At 36.5% G+C, this 25806-nt stretch overlaps 1 protein-coding gene across 1 annotated transcript; it reads right to left on the bottom strand.

The window, feature by feature from the left end:
* Positions 1-5088: 5088 nt before the first annotated feature.
* LOC117341623 lies at positions 5089-24890 on the bottom strand. Its single transcript, XM_033903481.1, has 2 exons — positions 24643-24890; positions 5089-5767 (listed from the first exon to the last, which is right to left on the bottom strand). Exon 2 carries the CDS (start codon positions 5763-5765, stop codon positions 5205-5207), a length of 561 nt encoding a protein of 186 aa, XP_033759372.1. The 5' UTR covers positions 5766-5767; positions 24643-24890; the 3' UTR covers positions 5089-5204.
* Between the last annotated feature and the right edge of the window lie 916 nt (positions 24891-25806).

Genomic DNA, 25806 nt, shown 5'->3' with positions numbered 1-25806 from the left:
TTGTTTACCGGATGTAAGTAACAAAACCGAAGACTGTCCGAAGATCAAGACGACGTCAGTGTTAAAATGAACAATTTATTAAGAAACATCTTCTTGAAACGAATTTAGGAACCATTTAGCCAAAAAAGCAAAAATCCCTTTCGCCTGTTCTGGTCAGATTTGCAATATATCTTAAAATGAAAACTTCAGTATACATGTTTTTTGTTTTGTTTAAGTATTGGGAAAATCCATAATTATTTTCTATTTGATGACAATTTGAACATTGTTCCTTTTAAATATTGAAATTTCAAAACAAAATAAAATATCCTATTTGGCATACTCTTCACCGGTTTTCAAAGTAATATAGCTTGCTATGCGGGGATACGGGTTTCCTATCCTGCTTTTGGTTTCGTCTTCTCCATGACTGGAGAGATTAGAACACTCATTTAGGTCGCATGATTTCAAAAGTGCAATAAACAGCCGATTCGACAATGAACCCGTATATCTTGCTTAGCAACGTAGACAACCAATCATAACTTCGTCTTGATTACCAACCTGCTGTATATTACCTTTTTTCTGATAAGCACAATCGGCTTGGTGTCTTTTGTACTCAAAGTAAGTGTGACGCTTACATGTTTCTAATAAGAAAGCGACGATACCCACGCGTCACTCGTCATAAAGTTACCGGTTTTTTCACGTTCTATGTTTTAAATTGTTTATATCAATTAATTGATGTTCTCGCTACGAATGAAAAAAAAGATGAATCAGAATGCAGTATAATAATATGCGTTAAAAAAAATGATGATAAAGTCTGTACGTGTATGATATACCGTGGTTTAAATATGAATAAAAACTAAGGGGTTCACAAGATATTTGATTAGTTATGCTATAAAATGGTAAACACTTTAACGCCCATAACATTTGTTTTGCTTTGTTTTTTGTAGTGACTAACTGTATTTTTCCAATTGTTGGAAAGGCCTTTCAGCAAACATTTTCCTCTACAAATATTGAGCTTTTTTCTAAGAGGCGGTCAGTAGCGCGCTTCATTAAATTTGCCTTTGTCCAGTTGGCACTCATCAGCCCATAACTTCCAAATGAAAGCAGTTCAATCCTTAAAAGTTACTATCGAATAATTTCCATTTTCGAACTCTTCCGAAATCTCGATATATGGCTACATACAAAGTTTCATCAAATTTAAGTTATCAACAACACATGGACACGTAAAAACAGTCCTGGTTGATAACAATTAAAAATATTCTATTGGCCACAGTAAGATATAACACAAATACCTAAATACATTGTACAAATAAAACAAGTACAATGTTTTCATCTGCCGCTGACGGACAATTTTATACCAAGGTTCAAATGAACGCCTGAAATGCAAAACCAGTCAAAAGAATTTTCTATTTTCGAGGGCGAAGGTAAATATATACTAGTGGCATCTAGAGAAAATACATCAATCTTAAAGACTTAAGTGTGACTTCTGTGCCCAGATGTAAAACCTTTATACGTCTTGTTTTATTCTATACATGACTACTTTTTTTTTCGGTAGTGTGATTTATGGAGAGGTGTTAATATATTGTGCCTTTTCTACAATCTCTTGTGGTGTAGCTTTGGTAACCCATTCACACAATGTACCCTATAGTGTTGCTATTTTCAACTGCAGAGTATACATTTCTTAGATAGCCTCACCATTGAGAATAGCTGTAGATATGTTCTAAAAAGGACAGTGGTTTCTTCTTATTCAGAAGTAAAGATGTTTGTAGTTAGATGCATCTAGAAGTAATCAAACATCAACATTATTTGGTATAATTTCGTTTGTAGACTTAAACACAATTAGTAACATGCTCCGTTCCTTCGGACTGCCATTTAAGCTCAATATACTGTTTCGGTTCAACAATGATGTCATGAGATTTCGAAATGCGTGTTTGGTGACCTTTTTGCCTACTTTTTGTCTATTTTTGTCTAGATTGCAGTATACTAACCTTTTTCCCGGGCGAATCGTAAGGTATTGATTCTGTTCAATGAAGCAGGTGTCGTGTTTTTCTTGACGTTAAGGAGGAAATGAACACTAAGTTATTGTTTCAGAGGATTTCCCCCCTAGCGTTGTTATCATAATATTAAACTTTTAGAGCACTACATGAATTTTCGTAATTCATTCGAATTGTAAAATGGCATGATTTCTTTGCTGCAATAACATAAGTATACTGTACGGTGTACTAAGTATGAATCAATCTAATTATGATAATTTCTTTTTGACATATATGTTCGACGAAGTGATCATTTTGAATGATAAACGATTGCCGTCAGTACGAGTAGATATAGGCTGACAATCATCATATTTTCACTCATTTAATGCGTTTTATATTTGCCAATTAAAGTTACAACGCGTAAATATGCATATAACGACACAGGTGTGGTATACATAATGCTATACATCAACAAGGTACTGGCGACATACGGACTTTTAAAGAAATATTAAAGACTATCGAACGTTTATCGTAGAATTTCGATTTCAAGATTAGAATAATCATATTTTCCATTGTAATACATCATCCTTGGTATTATATATCCGAATGCAACGTACATGTAACTTAGTAAAATATAGATAAAAAATACACCTCACCTTACGTCTGAAGACACTGATAATTAATTGTACATTACAATGTGCGCATATCTGGATACCAGGTATTCATCCGAAAGTTCTATGTATCTAACAGCGGTTTACTTTCGGCCCTTGTTACGATGAATATTTTCATCAATGTTATCTTTGAATTAGCTATCTGTTAAAAGAACGAACATATTCCTCCTAACCTTCACAAAGAGTATATAATAAAGTAAAATTTCAGCCGTAAGTTTTGGAAATTGCGTTAGTATTCAAGATTTTCTTAATAGGACTAGGATCCCTTCTTTCTTAGCAACTTTCTTGACAATGCCTCAAATTTGACCTAAAGTTGAGCGTTCACCCCTGTGAAGAAGACTTTGGGTTCTGTTCCCTGACCGAGACTTACCAGAGTCTTTAATTTTTTTTACTTGCTACTCCTACTTTTAGAAGTGGGACGACTTGTTCGCCCGATGTCAGTATAATGTGAACAGGCGGACTATCCTGATGGGTGTCTTTGGCGGTATGTTTCAGTGACGTAGCATTAAAAAAGTTTCAGACTTCTAGAAGGATACTTAAAACGAATATACCGCAGTCTCCAAAACACATAATCTTACTCAAACTGGCATGCATACGCAAGCATGTGAGGTCGTCCTTAAATGACCTAAGCTTTGGTAGGACGTTTAACAATAATACATTAAACCAAATGGACAGAAATAATAAAACTGTCTATTGATCTGCACAGGTTAGTCATCGCTACAGATTATTTCATTTCGGAAATCAATTTCAGAAGTGCCAGCTTAGTTCTGGTCAACGAGTCGTCGTCCTTTAGACTCTACCCAGCCGTCAACCCATTTGCTGGCAGGACAGTCAGAGGAAAGGCGGAATAATCAGGTATGCTCTTCGTTACTCCGTTTCTCTATTTCTAGTGATAATACAATGTAAATTTATCTCAACAATTTGGTTGTGGTCGAGATTGTAACTGCTATAGAATGTAAGCATCAGATTGTACCCGACTGATGATGACTATCTATTGTCAAAGATAGTGACTGGAATTTATATTTATGTTTGCTGCAGGAATAGTGGTAATACATACTATTGTACCACAGTGTTTGCGCCGTAAGGGTTACACATGTATTGGCAATAAAGTATTGCACTTGATTTGATGAGAAAAGCTATGCATGTCAGTACTTGATTCTATATCAGCTTTTGTTCAGGTATTTAATCTTTGAAATGAACATATACAGTTTGAACAGTTAGAATTTTTCTTTTTTGCCATAAGTGAAGTAAAATAACAGTTCCTGTATCACGTATCCGACACTGCTGATGAACGACTGAACCTCGACTGTATTCGAAACTTATTCCGAATAGGTATACAAGTGATACGAGTTTTATAATCAATTACCCGGTGATGGAAAAATCACAATACGCTAAAGTTACAATTTATAAAAAAAGATTTCTTCATTAGCAACTCCTTATAATCCTGTAAATCTAGATTTGTCATGGAACACTTGACCCCCACCAATTGATTTGCCTCCTTTCATCTTTAGGACCACTGACGATTAGTCCTGATGAGATTGTTAGTGTTATGTATCAACTTACTATATATAGCCTTATTTCGTGTTACTGTTGATTATTTCTTTTCTGAATTGGCGGAGTCTATTGGTTCACTACGTAGGCCGTCATGCGGCGAGGCAAGCTTTGATTATGTAGCTTGGCTTTATTTCTTCACGTGGTACGTGTAATCCTCTACTTTTACGACTAGGACAACTGTTGTATTAAGATGATACGGACCACTACATTAAAAAAGTACTGAGAAAAGAATAAATGCTAAATGAATGGTGTGGGTGTCATGAATAATCCAATACATTTTTATAATTGGTGAAGTGCGACCTTTTACCGTTGACCTTTAGCCTTCACTGTTGATTACCGGAATCTAATCGGGTGGGATGTGGTGTTATTGAGTAACTTTGAACTAAATATGTTCAGAGGCGCATTCACTGTCTTAAATTTGCAAAACAGCATGTAAGGACGGAAGTACAAAGAGATCGAAGACTACACACCAGCTAAATCTTTAGGAAAGAGGTCTAATGTATAATTCAAGCCTATTCAAGGTATGCTAGTATTCCATATATGTTACTGTGAATGCCACTGATGGCCACCTGGACATTTCTGCTCATAAAGATGCATTATCTATTTTAGTAGCTATTTGTTAAACATATCATGTGATACATAACATCAACTTCGAAAATGCATAATATGTTAAAACGCAAAAGAAGTAATTGGTTAACGCTGTATAATTCGATACACTGTTTCCTTTTGCTTTATCTAAGTCTTTATGAACGCCGAAGACATTTAATACAAATCTGCTCTTTCTACATATGCCAACTCCTCTTCGAAAACCAAGCTTTCAGCTCTGAACTTACACTCCTTGTTTGCAGTACTGATTTAATTTGGCGATATCCTCTCTATTCTTCTTCATGTCAGATTGAAACGAAACCACGCAATCATTCATTCACACATTTAATAACAACAAATGAAACAGACAGAAGAGATAATGCGACGGAGTGGCATTTTCACACAGGAAACAGTTACCACTACTACCGGGGTAGCTTCGTCTATATTACCAGCCGGTCGGGTTAAAACGAGGATTTGCATTTTGCCGTTTTTCCAGCAATTGATTCAACATCGACTGAATTCTAATATTTTCTAATTCTCTCTGTACGTCATCGCTCGTACTCCTCTTTTTCCGCTTCCATCCTGTTGGGTTGAGCTTAAGCGGCCCTCTTTTTGTCTGAATGTTTGACTGATGTTGGTCTTTGTCTGATAAAAGCTTGATACAGTATAGCAGCTGATGCATGCCGGTTGAAGTCAGTGACAAACACTGTTGTAGTAAACCAGACGGCTGCGAGACTGCCCGGAACAGATCCCAGTCCCCCTCGGACGGGTCAGTTGTGTACTCGTATCTGTCACTCACCACAACATTGGTCCCTTGGTTGGCAAGAGTCTGCATCATGACGTCACCTAAACTAAGCGAGTTTGTGTTAGCTGTGCTCGGTGTTGCGTCAGTGTCATATCCGTTACGTTCTCCGCTCACTTTGAGTGTGTACGATCCTCTGCTGAATGGCGGGAAGGCGAGACAAGTCTCAACAAGGAGAGTAATCAGTGCTATGGATCGTATCATATCTGTAAGACAAAATTAACAACAATCAGTGTTGGATAACTTGTCACATCATTGATAGAAAAACATTAGTTTATACACCCGTGTAAAAACAAAACTCACACGCCGACTTTTGTCCTGCAGCTTTAACCATCGACAGAAAACAAATGCACAGAGAGAATGAGCATGCAGGTACGTTAGGACATATAATGAGTACAAGTATTGCAATGGTGACATTGTTTGGGTCTTTCTATTGCCCCCTCTTAAGACGACGACGTTGGAAGGAGAACGCACTCAAAGTAAGCCGGCTCCCACGATCAGTCTGCTCTGTTGGTTGACTATGGTCATTACTTGTTGGCGCATTGTCAATTAAATCTCGCTTTAGCTTGGTTTGGGAACGAGCCAAAGCACTAACACGCCAACACGACATGGCCTTAATCAGCCACCATATCATGCAGGGGTTTTGTATGTCTTAATGCCTGTGTTGTCTATAGGGATGCAACGTAATACAAGAAGGGTACCAGTAGTCAGTAAACATCTTGATTGCCAAAGTAAATTCAGAGCTTTGATTAACATGGTTATTATAGCATTGTTTCAAAGGCTGTGACTACTGTGATTTACACAATCTGAGGCTTTCATGGCGGACAGGGTGTACCCTGTTAGTAGGGCGCAATCACTGTATCACTGTGTTTGTAGGAAGAGAGTTAATCTGGGTTCTTATCTATCCTGCTTTAATGAACAAGCATTCGCCCAATTGAAAGTTAATAGGCTTATGTTTGCAGCGGATTCGTTCATCGTTAGCGAATCCGCCGCTAATAACGAATCCGCTGTCGGCTCCAGTTTCTTATGTTCAATTGATAGTTTTCTTATACAAGATGATTGGTTATTCGGGTAATGAGTTCGCTCCCAACAGCAGACTGGGGAGTCGGTTCTTAATGTTTTAATTGACATTTCTTATTACTGACAATTTTATGTTGGGATACGAATAACGAATCCGCTGTAGCAGCGAATTCGTTATTCGAATCTCCAATCATATATTAAATGGAATATATTAATTGAACATATTTGTAACTTAATCCACAGCGGATTCGTTATTGGCCAATAACCAATAACGAATAACGAATCCGCTGCTGACTTCAGCCAACTTTTGAAATTAATAGTTTCTAGCCATTTCTCGAGACAAAACATGGTAGGTCTGTACAAAGAAATTGAAGTCACCGACCCGACCTCGTCGATTTTCTCTTATTTCACACACACACAGACCCCTCGCGCGCTTCAAATTGAGCCAACAAAAATGATTAATACAAATTGGTATAACTTTGTTTTTTTCCCAATCAATATCAAATAAATAAAGACTGTTAAAATGACATTTATCAACATGCTATACCAATACACATTGATATAATGTTGTCTAAACTTTAGTACCGACTTCGTACCACAAACCAACATTTCGTCATGATTTGCCTTCGCTTTCAAACAGAGCACAATGTTATTGATTGCATTGCCACCGCGTTTTTGTTTTCTTACCCTTCTGTTGATATGATAGGTAAGGGAATGATGAATGTAACTAAGCTTCTAACATGACAGGGACACACAATGGACGGCATCATGTGTATTTCTAGGAAATGTATACTGTAATGTACGATGCTGATATATGATTAATTATTTCAGTTCGAGAATGGAACTAAAACAAAGATTCATTACCGCAGAATAAGCATGATAAAGACTCCAACTCGCCAGCACTGATTGCCTGGGGACCGAGGATTCTCCCGTGGGTAGGGCTTTGTGTTGGGATTCTTAACGGAAGCGTCATACTGTCGCCGTGTAGTATAATGTAGTCGTACTTTATGTTTGGGATTGTCATGGGCGTCACTGAGCTGACAATCCACATATGTATCTATTATCGCGTGTAGTAAATTTGAAACAATCCTCGTGTGACCGAAAGGGTATAGAACAAGGATTATCACGATTGATGGAACGCCACGCGGTACCTTGGCAATTACAGTAAGATTGTTCTCTGATTTTAGATAATCTTTTACATCGGTGGTATTGTAATGTACGACTTCCTCTTTTACATGGGTGGTATTGTCATGCATGACTTCCACTTTTACATGGGTGGTATTGTCATGCATGACTTCCACTTTTACATGGGTGGTACTATAATACGAGACTTCCACTTTTACATGGGTGGTATTGTCATGCACGACTTCCACTTTTACATGGGTGATATATCAATGCACGACTTTTTCATCACACGTCCTAAGACGTCCTATACTGCAGACTATCATAATTTAATGTTTATCTAGGACTTAAGTTTAATTATAGATCAGAAACGACTAGACTAATACCGATACTAGTCTGCCACTACGTATAAAGTATACAATTACAGATATCATTTATTAAGGTACATGTCCACACTTCTGACATAAAATCTCCGTTCAGATTTATTTTACCTGTAAACCCATGGCTTCTTACGAAGCAACTACGGTAATCACACCTGGTCGTATATGCCCAGGGCTATTGAGACAAAACTCTCAGTGAATCCTATTGTAACACCGTCATGCTTGATCGCAGACACCTTTCCGACTTCCAAACAGGTTTAGCTGGTGGGGTACTGCATTGGGTATTTAACGAAACTGAAACACGTTGTTACGTAAGATTCCATTGAAATGTATACTGTACCCGCAATGGACCCCAGATTACCTTGCACTTTTACAATCCAAGGACATACTATCTGTGTATTTCACCTATACATTGCCCAATATTAGCAAATCCAATGGCAAAATTAATTTCCTTTCCAAAAAATCCAGAGCCATTTCTGGAACTAGCATCATTATAAAAATAAAACAAGTTGTTAATCAATTTGTCTGAAAGGTACTGCTATCAATATTTTACCTGAGTATTGATTATAAATACCAAAAAATCATTGACACATGTACCTACCCCCTTGAAGTGGTCTGTTGATACATAGGGTAGGTGAGTTTGCAACACTGAAAGTCAAAATCTAAGATGTATTTTCAGAATTCAAGCATAGGAGTACCTTTGTAAATGCCATATGGTTATCCATAGAAAAGTATAATTTCGTACCTGTTACCTGTTTTGAGATAGATTTTTTTGAAGTTTCTTCTTATTCTCGCAATAAACGAACCAACCAGTTTGGTTTATTAGGAAGAGTTGGTAGGCATTTGTGAATACAAGAGTGTCCCATTTTCAAAAGAAACACAGGTAAAACCATAGTTAATCTCGCAAACACCCTGGTGTTTGTACAAATTATTTCAATAGCAAATAATATTTACTGGAGGTCTGGTCATGAACCTTAATGATACTACATGCATAACATGCTGTTTAGGGTTATATGCCATGCAAACACCCACTGCATTATAAAAATAACAGCATAAATAGTGCTAGGTAGGAAATATATCTCAAAGAGCATCTGAATTGTTGAATTTCCGGAACAACCCACAGCGGGTGCTCCCTTCCCATGACTGAAGCTTTTCTCGTGTTGGCGAAGTCTTTGAAATAAAGTCCGTGGAAAACAGTTAGCATAAAATTATTTTATCATGAATGAGTTCAAAGTTGTTCCTCTTTTGTACTATTGCTGTCTAAAAGTGCTGTGAAACCACACTGGGGATAATTGTCGCTTTTTTAAATGGCATCGTGTGTTTATTACGTCATACTACGAAGGCATGACCGCTGAATTTTAAAATAGAAAACAGCAAAAACATAGAAATACTAAAAGCTTCGTTTACGATGATTGTTTTTAATGATTATGAAGTAGGTTTATTGGACTCCAATGTCGCAAAAATGACAAAATGTAGTACTTAAACGCGAAATAATTAATCACGACTTTTCCCACCACTTCTCTTCCTATTGAGAGTAAAGTGTAATTTGCATCCTTTCGCGTTCGTATCCATACTCGCTTCTGTTCACAGTCCAATAACCCGGAACAAAACTAACTAGGTTGATATAGTTAACTCGTTTAGATAATAAAGCAATGTAGTATCAATATATACAGAGAATGGACAAATCTGTTAATTTTTATTTTTTTCACAATTCAGATATTTTATCAATAATAATGCGTACTTTACATCCTATAAGTACTTATACTGGTGCGTGCTTTTCTTTAATAATGTTTAAAGTATAAATGACATCTCGGTGAAGGACCAGAACTATCTTGTTTCGATTTCTCAATGGCAAAATCACTGATAACTGAATTCAAGCTTAATAGCAGGCGAATTGAAATGTTTTGACTTCCGGATTTCGATCTCTGTTTTCTGCTTAGGAAGCATTGACGGAATAAAATATGATCACATCTATTTCTCTCATCATTTTGCCCTATTTCCCTTTTCTTGGGGGGTGTTTGTGTGTGCCCCCCCCCCCCCCCCCCCTTCCTTGTTTTGTTTTGTGTGCCTGTTTTGCACACACACCCCCCCCCCCCTACTTTTTTTGTTGTGTGTGTGAGTCCCCCTTCCTTTTTTTGGTGTGTATTTGTGGGTCCCCCCTTCCATTTGTTTGTGTGTATGTGGGTTCCCTCTTCCATTGTTTTGTTGTGTGTGTGTGTGTCCACCTCCGTTTCTGATTTCTTTGACAGACATCTTCATATCACCATGGCTGTGACAATAAACTCCACAAACACACACAATAAACGTATTAGTGCCATCAAAAATACGTATATTGGTGAGACTTCTCGCACCATTCATAGTCATATTAGGAGGGGTGTCTAGTTGCTCAGCTGCAGACAGGGTCTCGCGAGGATTGATACGTATGAATATATTCTGTGAATGTGTAGGTGTGGTGTTACCTGTTGTCAGTGGATAGGAATGGTTATAAGAGTACAGATACCTGTAGAAATGATAAAACTAACAATACTTGTCAGAGAGGCTTCTGGCCCGATGCCCGACATATTAAACAATAACAGCCATCTACTAATACCTACAAAAACTGTTCTATGAATGACAGATAAAATAAAGCTAAGCCATTGTTAACACAACCTATAATCAGCTATCGTGCGGGAAATCTAATATCTGATTGTTTATATTGTGTACCAACTTATTCCAAATTAAGTATCGGTTAATATGAAACAAAACACTGGTCATATTGGGGCATTGGAGTTGCTATGTTGTGAACTGTACTGATCGCTTTTCTGACGGGATTAGAGTCTCTCAGTATTGAAATACCATTTCATCTTAACGTTCATATATAAGTTACCCTTTGTCCTTTGTTCGATATTGAACTTGATCTAGTTGTCATCTTGTATGAGTATGAGCATTATTATTTGGTTTTCTATTAATAGAAAATGCATCACAAGTCTTTTTATAGCCCAGGAGTGGCGTGTAGAAAACATTTTTTTGGGGTTAATTTCCTGCTTGACACTGCATACAATTTAGCCTTTTATGAAGAATACAAACATTGCCTCTAGGTAGTGACATATCAAAAAAAAAATGAAGGTGGTAAGCGATCTTTTTCGTTTTTCCATTTCTTTGTCACTTCTTGTGGTCAGTAGAAAAATATGGTTTACGCCATTTCAACGGTTAAGACGGTACACACGAATGACAGGAACACTGTGGATTTCTGTTTACAGTGCTATCACAATGAAATACCACAAGACATTTTTTTCACTGTTGCGCCAAATTATGTTGATCGTTAGCGTATCCATGTAAAAAGATATTGATATACATAATACGACATGAAGACTGCATGTATGAATTAATGAAATTGAATAAAACGACGCCAGGCTACGCATAAGACTATATTTGACTAATTAGAAGAATGTTTAGCGCCTTTCACCAGTTTAAAAGCTGAACATGAGTATCAGGTATATCTGTATGAAAAATACGTTAAGATGATGGCTGGTCATACCGACCAACTGCAGTCTTTTGTGCCGGTCGAGTGACCACACAAGTAGTTGAGAACAGAAGAAAACACGTTGGACGTTGGACACTGAACATTGAAATCTATATGTGAAAACAGACAGAACAGACGGAAAATTGATATATATAGAAAACGGTATAACTAGCCTACGCTGCCAACTTTAAAACCAAACGACAGTTATCGAAGAGTGAAAAAAAAAAAAAAAAAAGAAGAAAATTAATGCAGCTTACTCGTAATTAATAAAGATTACACAATAATTGACGCCGATATCTATCTAAGATCTTGTCCTTATTTACAGGAAGGTATTATTAGACTGCCCAAAAAAACATAGTAGTTTCAAGAGAATCGCAAACAACATAGAAACTATTTTGTAGTATAATAGTGTGTCCATTATTAAATCACATCATTATTGTAACGGGGATTAGGGAAAGGTAATTACTCTCGGCACTTGCTCTTGGATATATATTACCCCACTATATGTTAGGGTCATATTGTTTCTCCCGTCTACACATATCTACCCTTCATCTCTATTTATTTCGATTCAACAGATCCTAAGGTCCAATTATAGAATGATAAAAACATGTAAATTAAATATAATATACTCACAAAGATAGAAGCAATAACAATATAAAATAGATATTAACACTTTCCTAAAACAGTACTTCTTTCAGCTATTTCTTAAAAGTTGACAGAGAATGGCACATACTGTCTACGTTGCAAGTGTCCAAGACAACATACAATAGTTTTGGCTTCCCATAAAAAGGCTGTATTTACGAACATTAAGTCTGCAGAATGAGTTGTAAAATAACGAGTTTGCACTACTTCCAAGTTGTCGACTAGGTACACAGTGGATACAGAATTGATCAGATAGCAGCAGTCCTATAGGCAATGGACACATTTAAAGAGGAAAACAGTGTCGAAGAATCTCCATCGACATTCGAGACTTGCTGAATAAAAATGTTTACAAACATCTGTATAAAATTGGCCATCAAATCCCATTTTGGCTTTTAAACATAAAAATCTTAAAACTTTTCTTTGTGCAATTTCTACGTGCTTGATAAAAATGGACTGACCAGATTTCTGAACAGTACTCAAGTCCGCTACTTACTAATGTAATATACATAGTTCTTAAAAGGGAAATACATGTAAAATGTTTGCAGGAACGCTTTAAAAAACCTTACATTTGCATATATTTTGACGTAAGTTTTTTAATGCGAGTGCTAAAACTTAAATTTTGAGAAACCACACAAACAGGTCTTTCACATACTGTTATTTGACCAACGTCTCCCCTCTCTTACTGTAATTGTATTTTTTTTTTCCTCATAGAGAAATTCATATGATATCACTTTTTTCACATTCACTTATCTTTATGTATATATCTCGTTACTCGGGCAGTTGTCAAAACTATTTAGGGATCTGAAAACGAATTAGGACCAGCCGATAAAGTACATGTAAGAAGTAAACTTACCGATTAGATAACTTACGGTGTACATATTCAACAAAAAAAATACCTGGTAGTTTTTACATTGCATTTGAACTTTGGTAAAATATGAAGCAACGGCGTTTTGTTTGGATTTGAACAACTGGTTGAAACTGTCCACACAGTGGTTGTTTATCTCTAAAAATGTTTGGCCGACTTATCCACGGTGAATATATTATATCTTATCTATCACCATATCTTCACAGACGGCTAGACAGTTTGACAGGGAAAGACAATCGGACATGACAGTTTCAATATACGTAGAAATATTGCGAGCTGACCCGTGATTCTCTCAACGGTATAATCACCACGACAAACACGCGCGTCATATTTGGCCAGTAATTATGACATTTTCCCGTATAATTTATTTGCAAGAAATAATAATTGGGTGTCCTATTATATTATAACGTATACTGGGGTGATTTTGGTTTTTTGATTATTTATTTATTTCCTCATGTGTTGAAACAGCAATGTCCTAAAGTTCCCTACTTTAGGTAGTAATTTTACTTCCCATTAGTTTCTACTGGGAAGGTTGTTAACGTGCATACCATCTCGGTTCTTTTTTGGAAACTTAACCAGGGTTTAAGATTAACATTGTGGGTGTCGTCGATGAGGTAGACGCTTATCCTTCTTGAACTCATGGTCTTATTCATTGTTTAATTGGTAATAGGAATACCCTATAGCTCACTATATTGTCATCGCGCTATCGAGTTTAAGTAAGAATTTACACGACGGTATTCACGTGATGTTATATATATCGGGGTATGTAGTTACTCACGTGATGTTATGTATATCGGGGTAAGTGGTTACTCACGTGATGTTATATATATCGGGGTATGTAGTTACTCACGTGATGTTATATATATCGGGGTATGTAGTTACTCACGTGATGTTATGTATATCGAGGTATGTGGTTACTCACGTGATGTTATATATATCGGGGGTATGTGATTACTCACGTGATGTTATGTATATCGGGGTATGTAGTTACTCACGTGACGTTATGTATATCGGGGTATGTAGTTACTCACGTGATGTTATCTATGTAGGGGTATGTGGTTACTCACGTGATGTTATGTATATCGGGGTATGTGGTTACTCACGTGATGCTATATATATCGGGGTATGTGGTTACTCACGTGATGTTATGTATATCGGGGTATGTGGTTACTCACGTGATATTATATATATCGGGGGTATGTGGTTACTCACATGATGTTATCTATATCGGGGTATGTGGTTACTCACGTGATGTTATATATATCGGGGTATGTGGTTACTCACGTGATGTTATGTATATCGGGGTATGTGGTTACTCACGTGACGTTATGTCTATCGGGGTATGTGGTTACTCACGTGATGTTATGTATATCGGGGTATGTGGTTACTCACGTGACGTTATTTATATCGGGGTATGTGGTTACTCACAACTATGGCAAGCCAAGTTGTCATCTATTCGCGGAGCAATGTTGATCCAGTATTTTACCAAATTACATAAGATATCTTCTATATATTATATAAGATATAAATATATGTTGATGAGATATCTTGTATGTTTATAAGATATCTTATTTAAAGTTTATAAGATATCTTATATGATACATATATATCTATTATATCTATTATATCTATTATAATATATCGTAACTTTTCTTTATGAGATTTCTGATACAACATATATAAGATATCACATAAAAGATATAAGATATCTGATATAACATATAAGATATCTTACAAAGAAAAATTAATACGATATCTTATAAAGAAAGAGACTCTCGTGAGACCGGCAAAACCTAAAAATGACTGCTCCCTCTGTAAGGTAACTTCCGTTTTGTTGGAATGCACACGGAACATGCACAATCAACCCGCAGTCGCGACGACGATCGGCTAGGCACAGAGCAGATGTACGTCGTGTTCGAGCAAACATGGATATATGGCAATTATAAATCTGTTTCAAACCGTTATATGTAGATGCAGCTTCATCTCGGCTCCTTCATCGAGTGAAGGAGAGTTCATTATATCAAATTCAAATCTCGTTCTTTATTAGATATCTCACAATCGAATCATATAAGATATCTTATAAAATATATAAGATATCTTAATAAATTTTCTTTATAAGATATATCATTTATTATATAAGATATCTTATATAATTTAGTAAAATCCTGGATCAACGTTGCTCCGTGAATAAATGACAACTTGACTTGCCATTCACAACCATAAGTTATAAAATTGATTTGGATTATGGCACTGTTTACTGTCTTATTAGGGGGTCGCGTTGGCCGAGTGGTTAAGGTGTCCCGACACTTTTTCACTAGCCCTCCACCTCCGGGTTGCGAGTTCGAAACCTACGTGGGGCAGTTGCCAGGTACTGACCATAGGCCGGTGGTTTTTATCCGGGTACTCCGGCTTTCCTTCTATGACCCTGGCTGTTAATAGGACGTTAAATAAAACAAACCAAATCAAACCAAACCAAACAAAAACTGTCTTATTAAAAATTTTTTTTACTTCGGGATGGTACCAACAGGAATTGCACCATTTCAACTTTAGAGTCAACTTAATGTCATATCAAACAAATATCGTGTCGTGGGCACATAACAACTGCATCATGTTGGGTATGCTGACATATTTAAGAGACAATTATGTTCAAACACTTTCTTTTAAGTGCTGAGCGTCAAGCAGGAATTTTTGTAATTATTTGGTATGGCCCGGCGTGGGAGCTAGGACTGAAACCCTGAATTAAATTGCTTGTCATGTTTAACAAAGAATTCGTTTCTTGGTGGATTTGGTTGTAAATCCTAATGTATGTAAGAGATCTGTATCAGAAGACCCTTCTACTACTGCATCACAAGTGTACTGTAAATAATGGGAGGATAGTTATCGGGTAACGAATTAAGCTTACGGGACTAGGCAATCATTAATAGCTGATACCATCAGCGATGGTCTATAAAATACAACCGATTTCAGCTCATTTAACATATATTTGAAGTTTATGGCCCAAACACCTTCCCAAAACCACTATCTACGACACCATAGCAACATGTATGAGAAATTGACACCGTTCGCATTGTCTTTGAGCCTGATGAAGTTATGAAAATTTTAAGTCGGATCATGGAAACGGTCGAGATTTTACGACTGTAACACTCTTGTATTTCACCAGCGTAACAGAGTGGGGTCTCCCCTGGGCACAGTTTGTCGTAGCCTCGATAACAAAGCCATTGATTCATATGATCACCTCGATGACAGGCTCGTTCTGATACCTCCTGCGTAGTAATTAGACACCTGCTGAAAGCCGTAAATTTTACACCTGTTTAATAAAGTGTCACTTACTGGACATATAATACAACCAAAGGCAGCCCTGGTCACAAATCACCGACAAGTACCCACTAATATAAAAACAAATAGGCAGCGCTACCTTACGTGTCCTACCGACAGGGATAATCGGATGCGATGCACAAAACAATAAAGCTTGTAATGGTTCTAAGAATAGATCTGAAGATCCAGTTCCCTCCCAGAATATAAGTATAGAAAATGCATTAGCAATTTGTTTTTGCTATGTCTACTTGAAAAGATGAACCGTGTCGAATACACAGTAGTGCATCAACCGGGATGGTTAAAATTTAGCTGAAGAAATATTAAAAGCAGCAAATAATTATGCTTGAGGACTATCAATGGCGACAAATGTCAACCAGAAATGTGCACTAACGATATATCCAATTTTAAGAGAGGTGCATGCTGGGAGCACAGCACCTTCTGACAACGTCATCACACACTTCCGACATTATATTATCTGTTTAACTGTTAAGTGGGATTTAAAACGGAAGAAAATGAAACTCCATCGTCAAATATTACCAATGACAAATCACATGGAAAACAGTATTACAGAAGGGCCAGAGACTTTTACTTCATTGACAACGTCAGAATAAAATGTCAAATGTCAACGCGATCCACGAAGAAATGACAAGGAATCATGAACGATAACGTCAATGATCACATCTCAAAAGAAATGCATGTACAAACTGTTCTATTGATATCACCTTGGTGACACGTTATTTCCGTCTACTAACATCTGTCTAAACGTTAGTTTTTGTCCACAACATTTGAATACTCGGAAATTTCGATATACATAAAGTTTTGAATACAGCTTCGCAGAAAGAAAAGGAAACTGGCGGCATTTTGGTCTCTTTGGGGTTTCCTCATGAAAACCATTGTTTGATAAAGACTGTTTCTGTCAAAGTTAGGTTCATTTCAGGTTATGCAATCAACTGAAATGTTTTGTTTTTGGTGTATGTTGATGGGAAATTGTCGAAAGATTGACATACTCGAAGACGGCACAAAAATAACTTTGTTAACAATGAAACAATCATTAATAGGCTATTCATGTGTTTGTATTTAGATATTATTCTCATCTGATCAAAGTACATGCAAATGTTACCAGGTCACTGTTTATCACAGAATAAAATACTTTCATGATAACAAAAAAGTAAACACCTTGACGAAATCAAGACCAGGTGTTCTGACGGTAAGCGTCTTCTGTGCCATTGACGACAACCGCCATGTGTCATCTATATTCCTTTGGCTAAATGGTGAAAACTATAAAATCTTGTCCGACTTTCTAAAACTGAGCGTATTACCACTCAATCAATCGAAATGTTGCATTTCTTTCTTGCTTTTACAATATGGTCGCCATTAAGGGGATGCTTATATTAAACAAAATATATATATTTTGTCAGAGGCTAATCAATTGTATGTGTACGTGGTGTATACTGACACAACAAATATCGCAATCACTTTCGTTTTTGACGAAAAAGTCGAACTGGCCAATATATCCTCACATCTGTTTGGATGAAATTTGAATGCTGAATGCTGATTGTTTAACTCCATAATCGCAGATAACACCACAAAGCAGAAACACATTGACATCATACTTCACTGTTGGCCGACAGGATAAGCCGGATATTTGTAGTATCCCAAAGATATGTATATAGATATCATACATAATACTGAAAAGCGTACATGGAGTGTTTAAACAAAAGAATGATTTCGAACGTGTGATGAGTAGAAGCTCTCCTGCGAAAAGACAATATATGTCTAAGGAGATTTATTTAATATTTTTTATTTTATCAATATATACTGAAACGAAAAAGAAACGCAACTTCAAATTGTAGGTTTAATAAAATAATACTTGTGAGCATTATGTTTAAATTTCATATGTAATAGTTAATATTGAATATTGATGTAACATCCTTTAAATGTTTAGAGATTTTTAAGAACAGGTCACTGCTAGAAGGTCATGATTGGTAGTACCCTACGTGAATCCAAGTTGAAATGGCAGCAGTTTTGAAACCGTGCCCTAATATCGTGTGTGTCCTCCTCGAACAGTTATCACATCTCTAATTCTTTGTTGCATTGAGTTCATCAGGGCATTGACTTTCCGTATTGGAATGTTATTCCATTCTTGGACGAGTGCATTTGCTAACTGAGGGAGGGTATTTGGGGGGTTACGGCGATTTCGAATTCTTCTGTCTAATTCATCCCACAAATGCTCGATTGGGGACAGGTCGGGGCTATATGGAGGCCAATCTATAGGAACAATGTTCTGTGTCGCAAGAAAGTCTCTACAGACTCTTGCAACGTGTGGTCTCGCGTTATCTTGCTGAAAGGTTAGATGATGCTGCCTAACAAACGGCACAACATGGGGCCTAAGGATCTCATCCCGATAGCGTACGGCCGTTAAATTCCCATTGACTATCACCAAAGGCGTCTTCAAACCATGGGAGATTCCCGCCCAAACCATAACTGATCCACCCCCAAATCGGTCGTGTTCCAAAACACAGGCGTCAGCAAAACGTTCGCCTCGACGCCGGTACACACGTTGACGGCCATCTGCTCGAAATAACGTGAATCGAGATTCATCGGTGAAGAGCATAGACCTCCAACGTCTCATAGGAAAACGTCTGGGCATATGTGCCGTTGCCCATTGCATACGACGTGCTCGACGTTGCGGTGTTAGTGGTAAACCAACGTACTGTCGCCTTGCACGCAAATTAGCCTCACGCAGTCTGTTGATCACTGTTTGGGGATGAATTCGACGGTTATGATTACCAATCGTATTCCTTGCCGTTTCAGCGGCCGTTAATCTCCTGTTACGCAGGTGTGCCAACCTAAGAACCCGGTCTTGACGTCGCGACGTTACGCGTGGACGTCCTGATCTCGGCTGGTCATCGACTCTTCCTGTTGCGTTAAGACGTGAAACTAATCGACTAATAGTCGATTTGTGAACTCTGAATTGTCGAGCGACGTGAAGTTGCGTGTTCCCTGCCAGAAGCATCGCTATAGCACGTCCTCTATCAACCTTTGATAACCGTGGCATAATTGTAAAAGGAATTATTGTTTGCAAAAGTATTGGCGATGATGTGGCTCAATGTTAGTGATGAATTGATACTGGTTTGAATGAAAAAAGAACGCATATGTTTGTACAGGCACGGTTTTTGATGTTTTTACCGCGCCGGAAGTGCATAGGTCTCTAGTCACACTTGGGTGATTTTGAAGATTGGTATGGGAGTTAGGCAGGGTGCATGTTTATTTCCGCGATTTTTATACAGATATGTATATTTAATACAAAATTAATCACAATTTTCCATGTTGCGTTTCTTTTTCGTTTCAGTATATATATATATATGAATGCTGAACAAATGAATAGCGCCAATAGATATGGACGTTGTAGCGGTAGCATGTTCTCGAATACAGAATTGCACCACACAGCTGTCTTGTCATTGTAGGTTCATCAGTTTTGTTTATTGCTAAAAAATGGGAACCCTAAGGAAGCTGGAATTTTTAATGCATCTAAATAAACGTTAAGTATATGCAACATGGATTTATCAAATACTGAAATCAATTTCGTAACTTTGGGACATTAAACAATATATTTTTGAATATTTTGTTTAATGAGATACCCACGTAGCTTCTAAGCGCTGCCACTTTTCTTAATTTAATCATGTAAACGGGTCGTGCAAGGTGACCATCCAAGTTTAAAGAGGCAGGAATTAATATCTTAGGTTCAGGGATCATCGTAAATTTTGCCCATTAATAATAAAGAATACCAGTAAACGTATAGCTTAGTTGACACGATAAAATAAAAATGTACATATCCTGACTTTTCTCTCTCTATTTCCTCGATACTGTGATTTGACTCCTCCACCAAACGATTGCATATTGCCAAAAATGACTGATTAAATCAACTAAAGTAAGATATTGTCTTCTTCACAGTTCAAACTGTAGCCTTTATACTTCAAACTTTTAGTTACTTCGCTGAAGTTTGAATCACTGAAAAACAAATCTTCAGTATATATCCGTACGTGTGAAAACGTGAGGTGGGTCAGCCTGACCATAGGGAACGGTTGACCCTTGAAGTAGGCCTAGGTCTATAGGGGAGCTAACTTAAATCTTCTCAACTCTTCGATTTCATGTGTTACTCTAAATATGACACAGCTTGACATATACGTTTTGAACCTACCAAACGACACATAGTTCTGCAATTATTTACCTCGATGCCATGTTATTGACCATCAGCATGCCAAAATTGTTCGCCTCATGATCAAACATTTTGATATTTATCTGTATATTATGACAAAATAGTCAAATTAATACTTCCCAAAAGTTGCAGTTGAAATATCAAGCGATAGTGACCGGAAGTATGAACATATAAAGCCCGGACGGACAAAAATTCAAATGTCGATAAAATGACTCGCAGTGGGGTTTGTTTCTCTGCTAAGTGTCCACCATAATTGAAGACACTGGTTCTATTTTAGATCGCAGGTTTAATGTCACCACATATATCCTATAGCGGTCACCCGTACGATATTGCTATTGCAAAGAAATTCAACCGATATAGTTTTTGATTTTATTCTGTACGGTATGTAACGTCCTCGTGACGGCAAATGTTAATGTAAAGTATCCAAGAGATTCCAAAAACAGAAAAACAAGAACAAAAAGTTCAGTCAGGAAAAACAAAGAAAAACACTCGTTGCAAATAAATCAATTTGGTCCACTTCATTTTTCTTTTATAGAAGACAGCAGTTTACCACCGATTCCAGATGGGACCTACGTTTGGAAGTCTTTTACGGTGTAACGAGGCTTTCGACATTTGACAGCTAATCAGGAATGCACAAAATATTACTATTGCAATAAGTACACGATTTTGTGTCTGCATCATACATCTGTTTTGTCTTTCTTTAGAAGTAACGCATGGAAAATCAGAAATAAGGTTAAAGAAGTAAACTTGGGCTTAATTCTATATTCTTTAGATTAAATTCTTCTGAATAGTGGTTACTTTCAACATGAACTACACGTGTATGTGGAACTTGTTTAGAAAAACCGTTTGAATATAAATGTAGCATGGCAGATAACAGGCGACCACAGATAAAGATAGAGTTTGGGGAACATCGTTTCCCTTATCGTTTTTTGTTTTTGTTTTGTTTCTTTTTGGTTTTGTGTCTACTTTTTAGTTTGTCTCATAATATATATATAAGTGAGAAGCAATATAACAAAAACAGTGATATTTATGATAAACGCGACGAAAAAAATGCATTTGAAAATTGCATCTGAATTCATAAGTACTGTACTAGCTTCTTTGTTCAGAATTTTTGAAAAAAATAACAAGAAAGGACATATGAATACGGGTATGTAGACCAACATTCAAATTACATGTTACAAACATATGTTCTGCTGGTCATCATCATCATCATCCTCATCGTCGTCGTCGTCGTCGTCATCGTCATCGTCGTCGTCATCAGCAGCAGCGGCAGAAGCAGCAGCAGTATCATTATCAGTTAGATGCTTTATTTTACTTTTCCCTACATATTTTACTTTTTCATGTAGATTATTTAATTTAAACTAAAGACGGTTTCACTAGACAGGGGGATTCTTGACTATGAACTGTTGCCGTCCCCACGTCACAAAGGCACGCGACTGATGTCATTCACTGTCCCATAAATCCTAATTTCTGGTTAGTTGTTGTACAGTAATGCCATATGAATGTTGATATATTTATACGGTATTAGTTACGTGATATATCACGTATAAAAAACCACAATCAGTCAAAAATAATATATCCCCTATATTGTCAGTGGAACATTTCACTCCGAAGTTGCCATTTTATTTGCACTATTTTAAAATCAGATATTTAAAAAGAATAATTAATTCTCATGCGCACTGTTGTGTTCCTGATTCGGTTACCGGAAATACTGTAATGATTATAAAAACAGGCAAATCGACCGATAACTGAATGAAGATGCGGGCAATACGGACTTATTTCGGAAACAAAACAATTAATGTTTCATTCCAAACGATTTCAGATCTGGAAAAGCGCAATGATATTAACCACCTCTGGGAAATTTCCTCACATTAACAGCAAGGTCGCTTAATTGTTAGAAGCTCCCAAATAAATGCAATACCTAAGTGTACTTTAAATAACATCATACAGGAAGAGGGAGCGACCACTTCATGTCACGATCTCATTTGGTTTTGTAAAATACATACGTACGCTTCTCGTGTTGCTAAAACATATATAGCACAAACAAATCACTACATTAATATGATTAAATGTTAATTAAATTGTATGCTACAAAGTGGAACTTGACATTTGATTTGATTCCTCGCGTACGTCTGTACCTACATACTACCCAATAGACATATCGGATATGGTTGTAACTGCTAGAAATATCACATACGGTTGTACAAACTAGAAATATCACATACGGTTGTACAAACTAGAAATATCACATACGGTTGTACCTACTAAAATATCACATACGGTTGTACCTACTAAAATATCACATACGGTTGTACCTACTAAAATATCACATACGGTTGTACCTACTAAAATATCACATATGGCTGTACCTACCAAAATATCACATACGGTTGTACAAACTAGAAATATCACATACGGTTGTACCTACCAAAATATCACATACGGTTGTACAAACTAGAAATATCACATACGGTTGTACAAACTAGACATATCACATACGATTGTACCTACTAAAATATCACATACGGTTGTACCTACTAAAATATCACATACGGTTGTACCTACTAGACATATCACATACGGTTGTACAAACTAGAAATATCACATACGGTTGTACAAACTAGACATATCACATACGATTGTACCTACTAAAATATCACATACGGTTGTACCTACTAAAATATCACATACGGTTGTACCTACTAGACATATCACATACGGTTGTACAAACTAGAAATATCACATACGATTGTACCTACTAAAATATCACATACGGTTTTACAAACTAGAAATATCACAAACGGTTTAAGCCTGCAAGTGCGGTCATGAAAAGATCTAGTGAGTAATTATCAATGAGCCTTTAGAAACACTGACACAAACTGAGCACGACTACTAACCACACATCTAAACTTCACATCTAATTGTCAACTATTTCAGATGTATTTTATCCTTTTCACCTAGGACATTGTCAGTGTATCTGAGATTTTGCGGCAAATAATCTCATACAATTATAACACTAAACAACACTGTTTGAGTAGAAAGGAGAACCTTTCCTAAATATTTTTTTTCTATATAATATAACATTAAACATTCTGTCATGATCACATAAAACAAGGATTACTACATTGGTAAGTATTCGTTGTTTTGTAATAGAAATCATTTTGCTTTTTTCGTATCATTTTGTATGTTATCCTGGAAAACGGCATTAAACTAGTCTCGTCATTCCAGCTGACTTGTTAGTTAATTTAGTCCTGTTTAGGAGTATAGCTACATCCTGTATTAGGTGGCGACAATATGCTAGTTGTAGGAATATGCATCGTATGAACATATATATTTATGTATTATTAATAACAATAATACAAAATCAGACGATTCAGACATAATATTACATAATATGTCAGTATTCCTAATGGCTGTTTAAAGCTTAAAATTTTAATAATTAACTGTTACTTCATCAATAATAAGAAAGTTAGATCCCGTCAAAATTGATCATTTTGTAGCAGGGTCATGAAATAATGACACTGTTACAATTTAACAAACCATTTCACAGAATGAAAAATAAAAAAAAAAAAAAAAAGCGAAAAAAAAAAAAAATTATATATACCGTCGTATCCATTCGACTTGTTCAACAAAAGTTAAAGAGTGTTATTGTAACATTGCGATAAAAAATATTTCACTTATATACAAAGGTGTGCTTTTGTGATATCAGCGTATATGTAGACCTATTATCGGTGTTATATACTAGCGCAAGAAGCACATTAAACAAAAACAAATTATCCGCATTTTACGAAAATATACATGCATAAAATATATATTTCACGCTTTTAAAATCTTATCAAAACGAAATAAAACGTTATTTACCAACTATTCGTATTTTACTAATGTATCCGCATTTCAAAATATCTACACTAGAGTTGAAGAAAGTATCAATACATAGTGAATGAAAGATTGCATTGTTCCATTGCAGTACACACAGACAGATATATAGAGAGTATCAGAGTATCAGTGGAGCTTACCTTTGTAATGTTAAGCCTGTTGTAACGAGTTCCGAAGTGAAAGGCCTGATGTGAAATATAATAAAAACGTTCAAATGAAAGACGGACGGTACGGATAGACACTCATTATTGGAATAGCAGCTTTGCAAGGACGCCCGGCTTTATATAATCTCACAAGTCAAACACCCGCTGGAAATTCCCATATGAATATCTCATAACACACGATGTAGGAGAGTTTGATGAACAGGCCTGGGTGTGTGACGCTGTCGTAAATAACGTTACTAGCGTGCGCATAGGCGCATGCCACATAACTACGTCACGTGAAAAGTTCGGGGGCCGAGTTTTTTTGGGGGAGTGACGGATACAAAGAATTGATATATTAACTTAAAAGAAAATATGATTTTTAAAAAGAAAGTGCGTTTTTACCAATGGAAGGCCGTTTAACAGACACAGTGATAGTGCTTCATCCTACTTTTTAAAATCTGAATTTGCTTCTTTTAGAAGAAACTACTGATGCTACTAAATGGTTAGCTGTGAGTAAACGGTGGCAGATGAAAGAAACTCCTTTAGTGATACCGCACCAAGGCAATAAACATTTAATAACGTTGTAATATAGTAACAACCATAGAAACGGTCAAGTATATCAGACTCCACTGATTGACTCCATTGTTTGTTTACACGCCTCAAAGATTGTACCCGGTAACATACCTGTAATGATGACAGGTGTTAGAAGCGAGAATTGCTCTGTGATGATACATTAAGAGCTCACGTGAGTTTTAATTCATTATGTTGTAAGGCAGGCTGTACAGTGTAAAAACCTCGTGTTATTTATAATAGATGATACTTTCTGAAACGAATTATGTGTTATTGGAAGTGATCAAAATTAAATTAATTGTATTCATTATTCAAATGAACATACATGTATATTGAGTTACCAAGGAACAAATCGTACCTATCTCATATCGAATAACCTACAAAATGTACCGACATGTTACTCAAATGAGAAAGTATTTTCATTTTAAACGTGAAGTGGGAAGTGCCAGGTATATTCTGTTTCCCTTCTCGGGTTGTAAAGTACCATTTACTTGATCTCTATATAATCTATTAACGTAAATTAGACGCAGATTTACTCTTATTGGCTTCCTTGGGAAAATGTTGGATGGTCCATTTGAGGATATTTTATAC

This window comes from Pecten maximus, chromosome 14, assembly GCF_902652985.1.
Source record: "Pecten maximus chromosome 14, xPecMax1.1, whole genome shotgun sequence".
In the NCBI taxonomy this organism is placed as follows: Eukaryota; Metazoa; Mollusca; class Bivalvia; order Pectinida; family Pectinidae; genus Pecten; species Pecten maximus.
Note: the sequence above shows the minus strand (reverse complement) of the source record. Positions and strands in the feature narration are given on the sequence as shown.

Bases quoted from the DNA above. Each gene is read 5' to 3' on its own strand.
- LOC117341623 (XM_033903481.1), bottom strand. From the start codon at position 5,765: ATGATACGATCCATAGCACTGATTACTCTCCTTGTTGAGACTTGTCTC.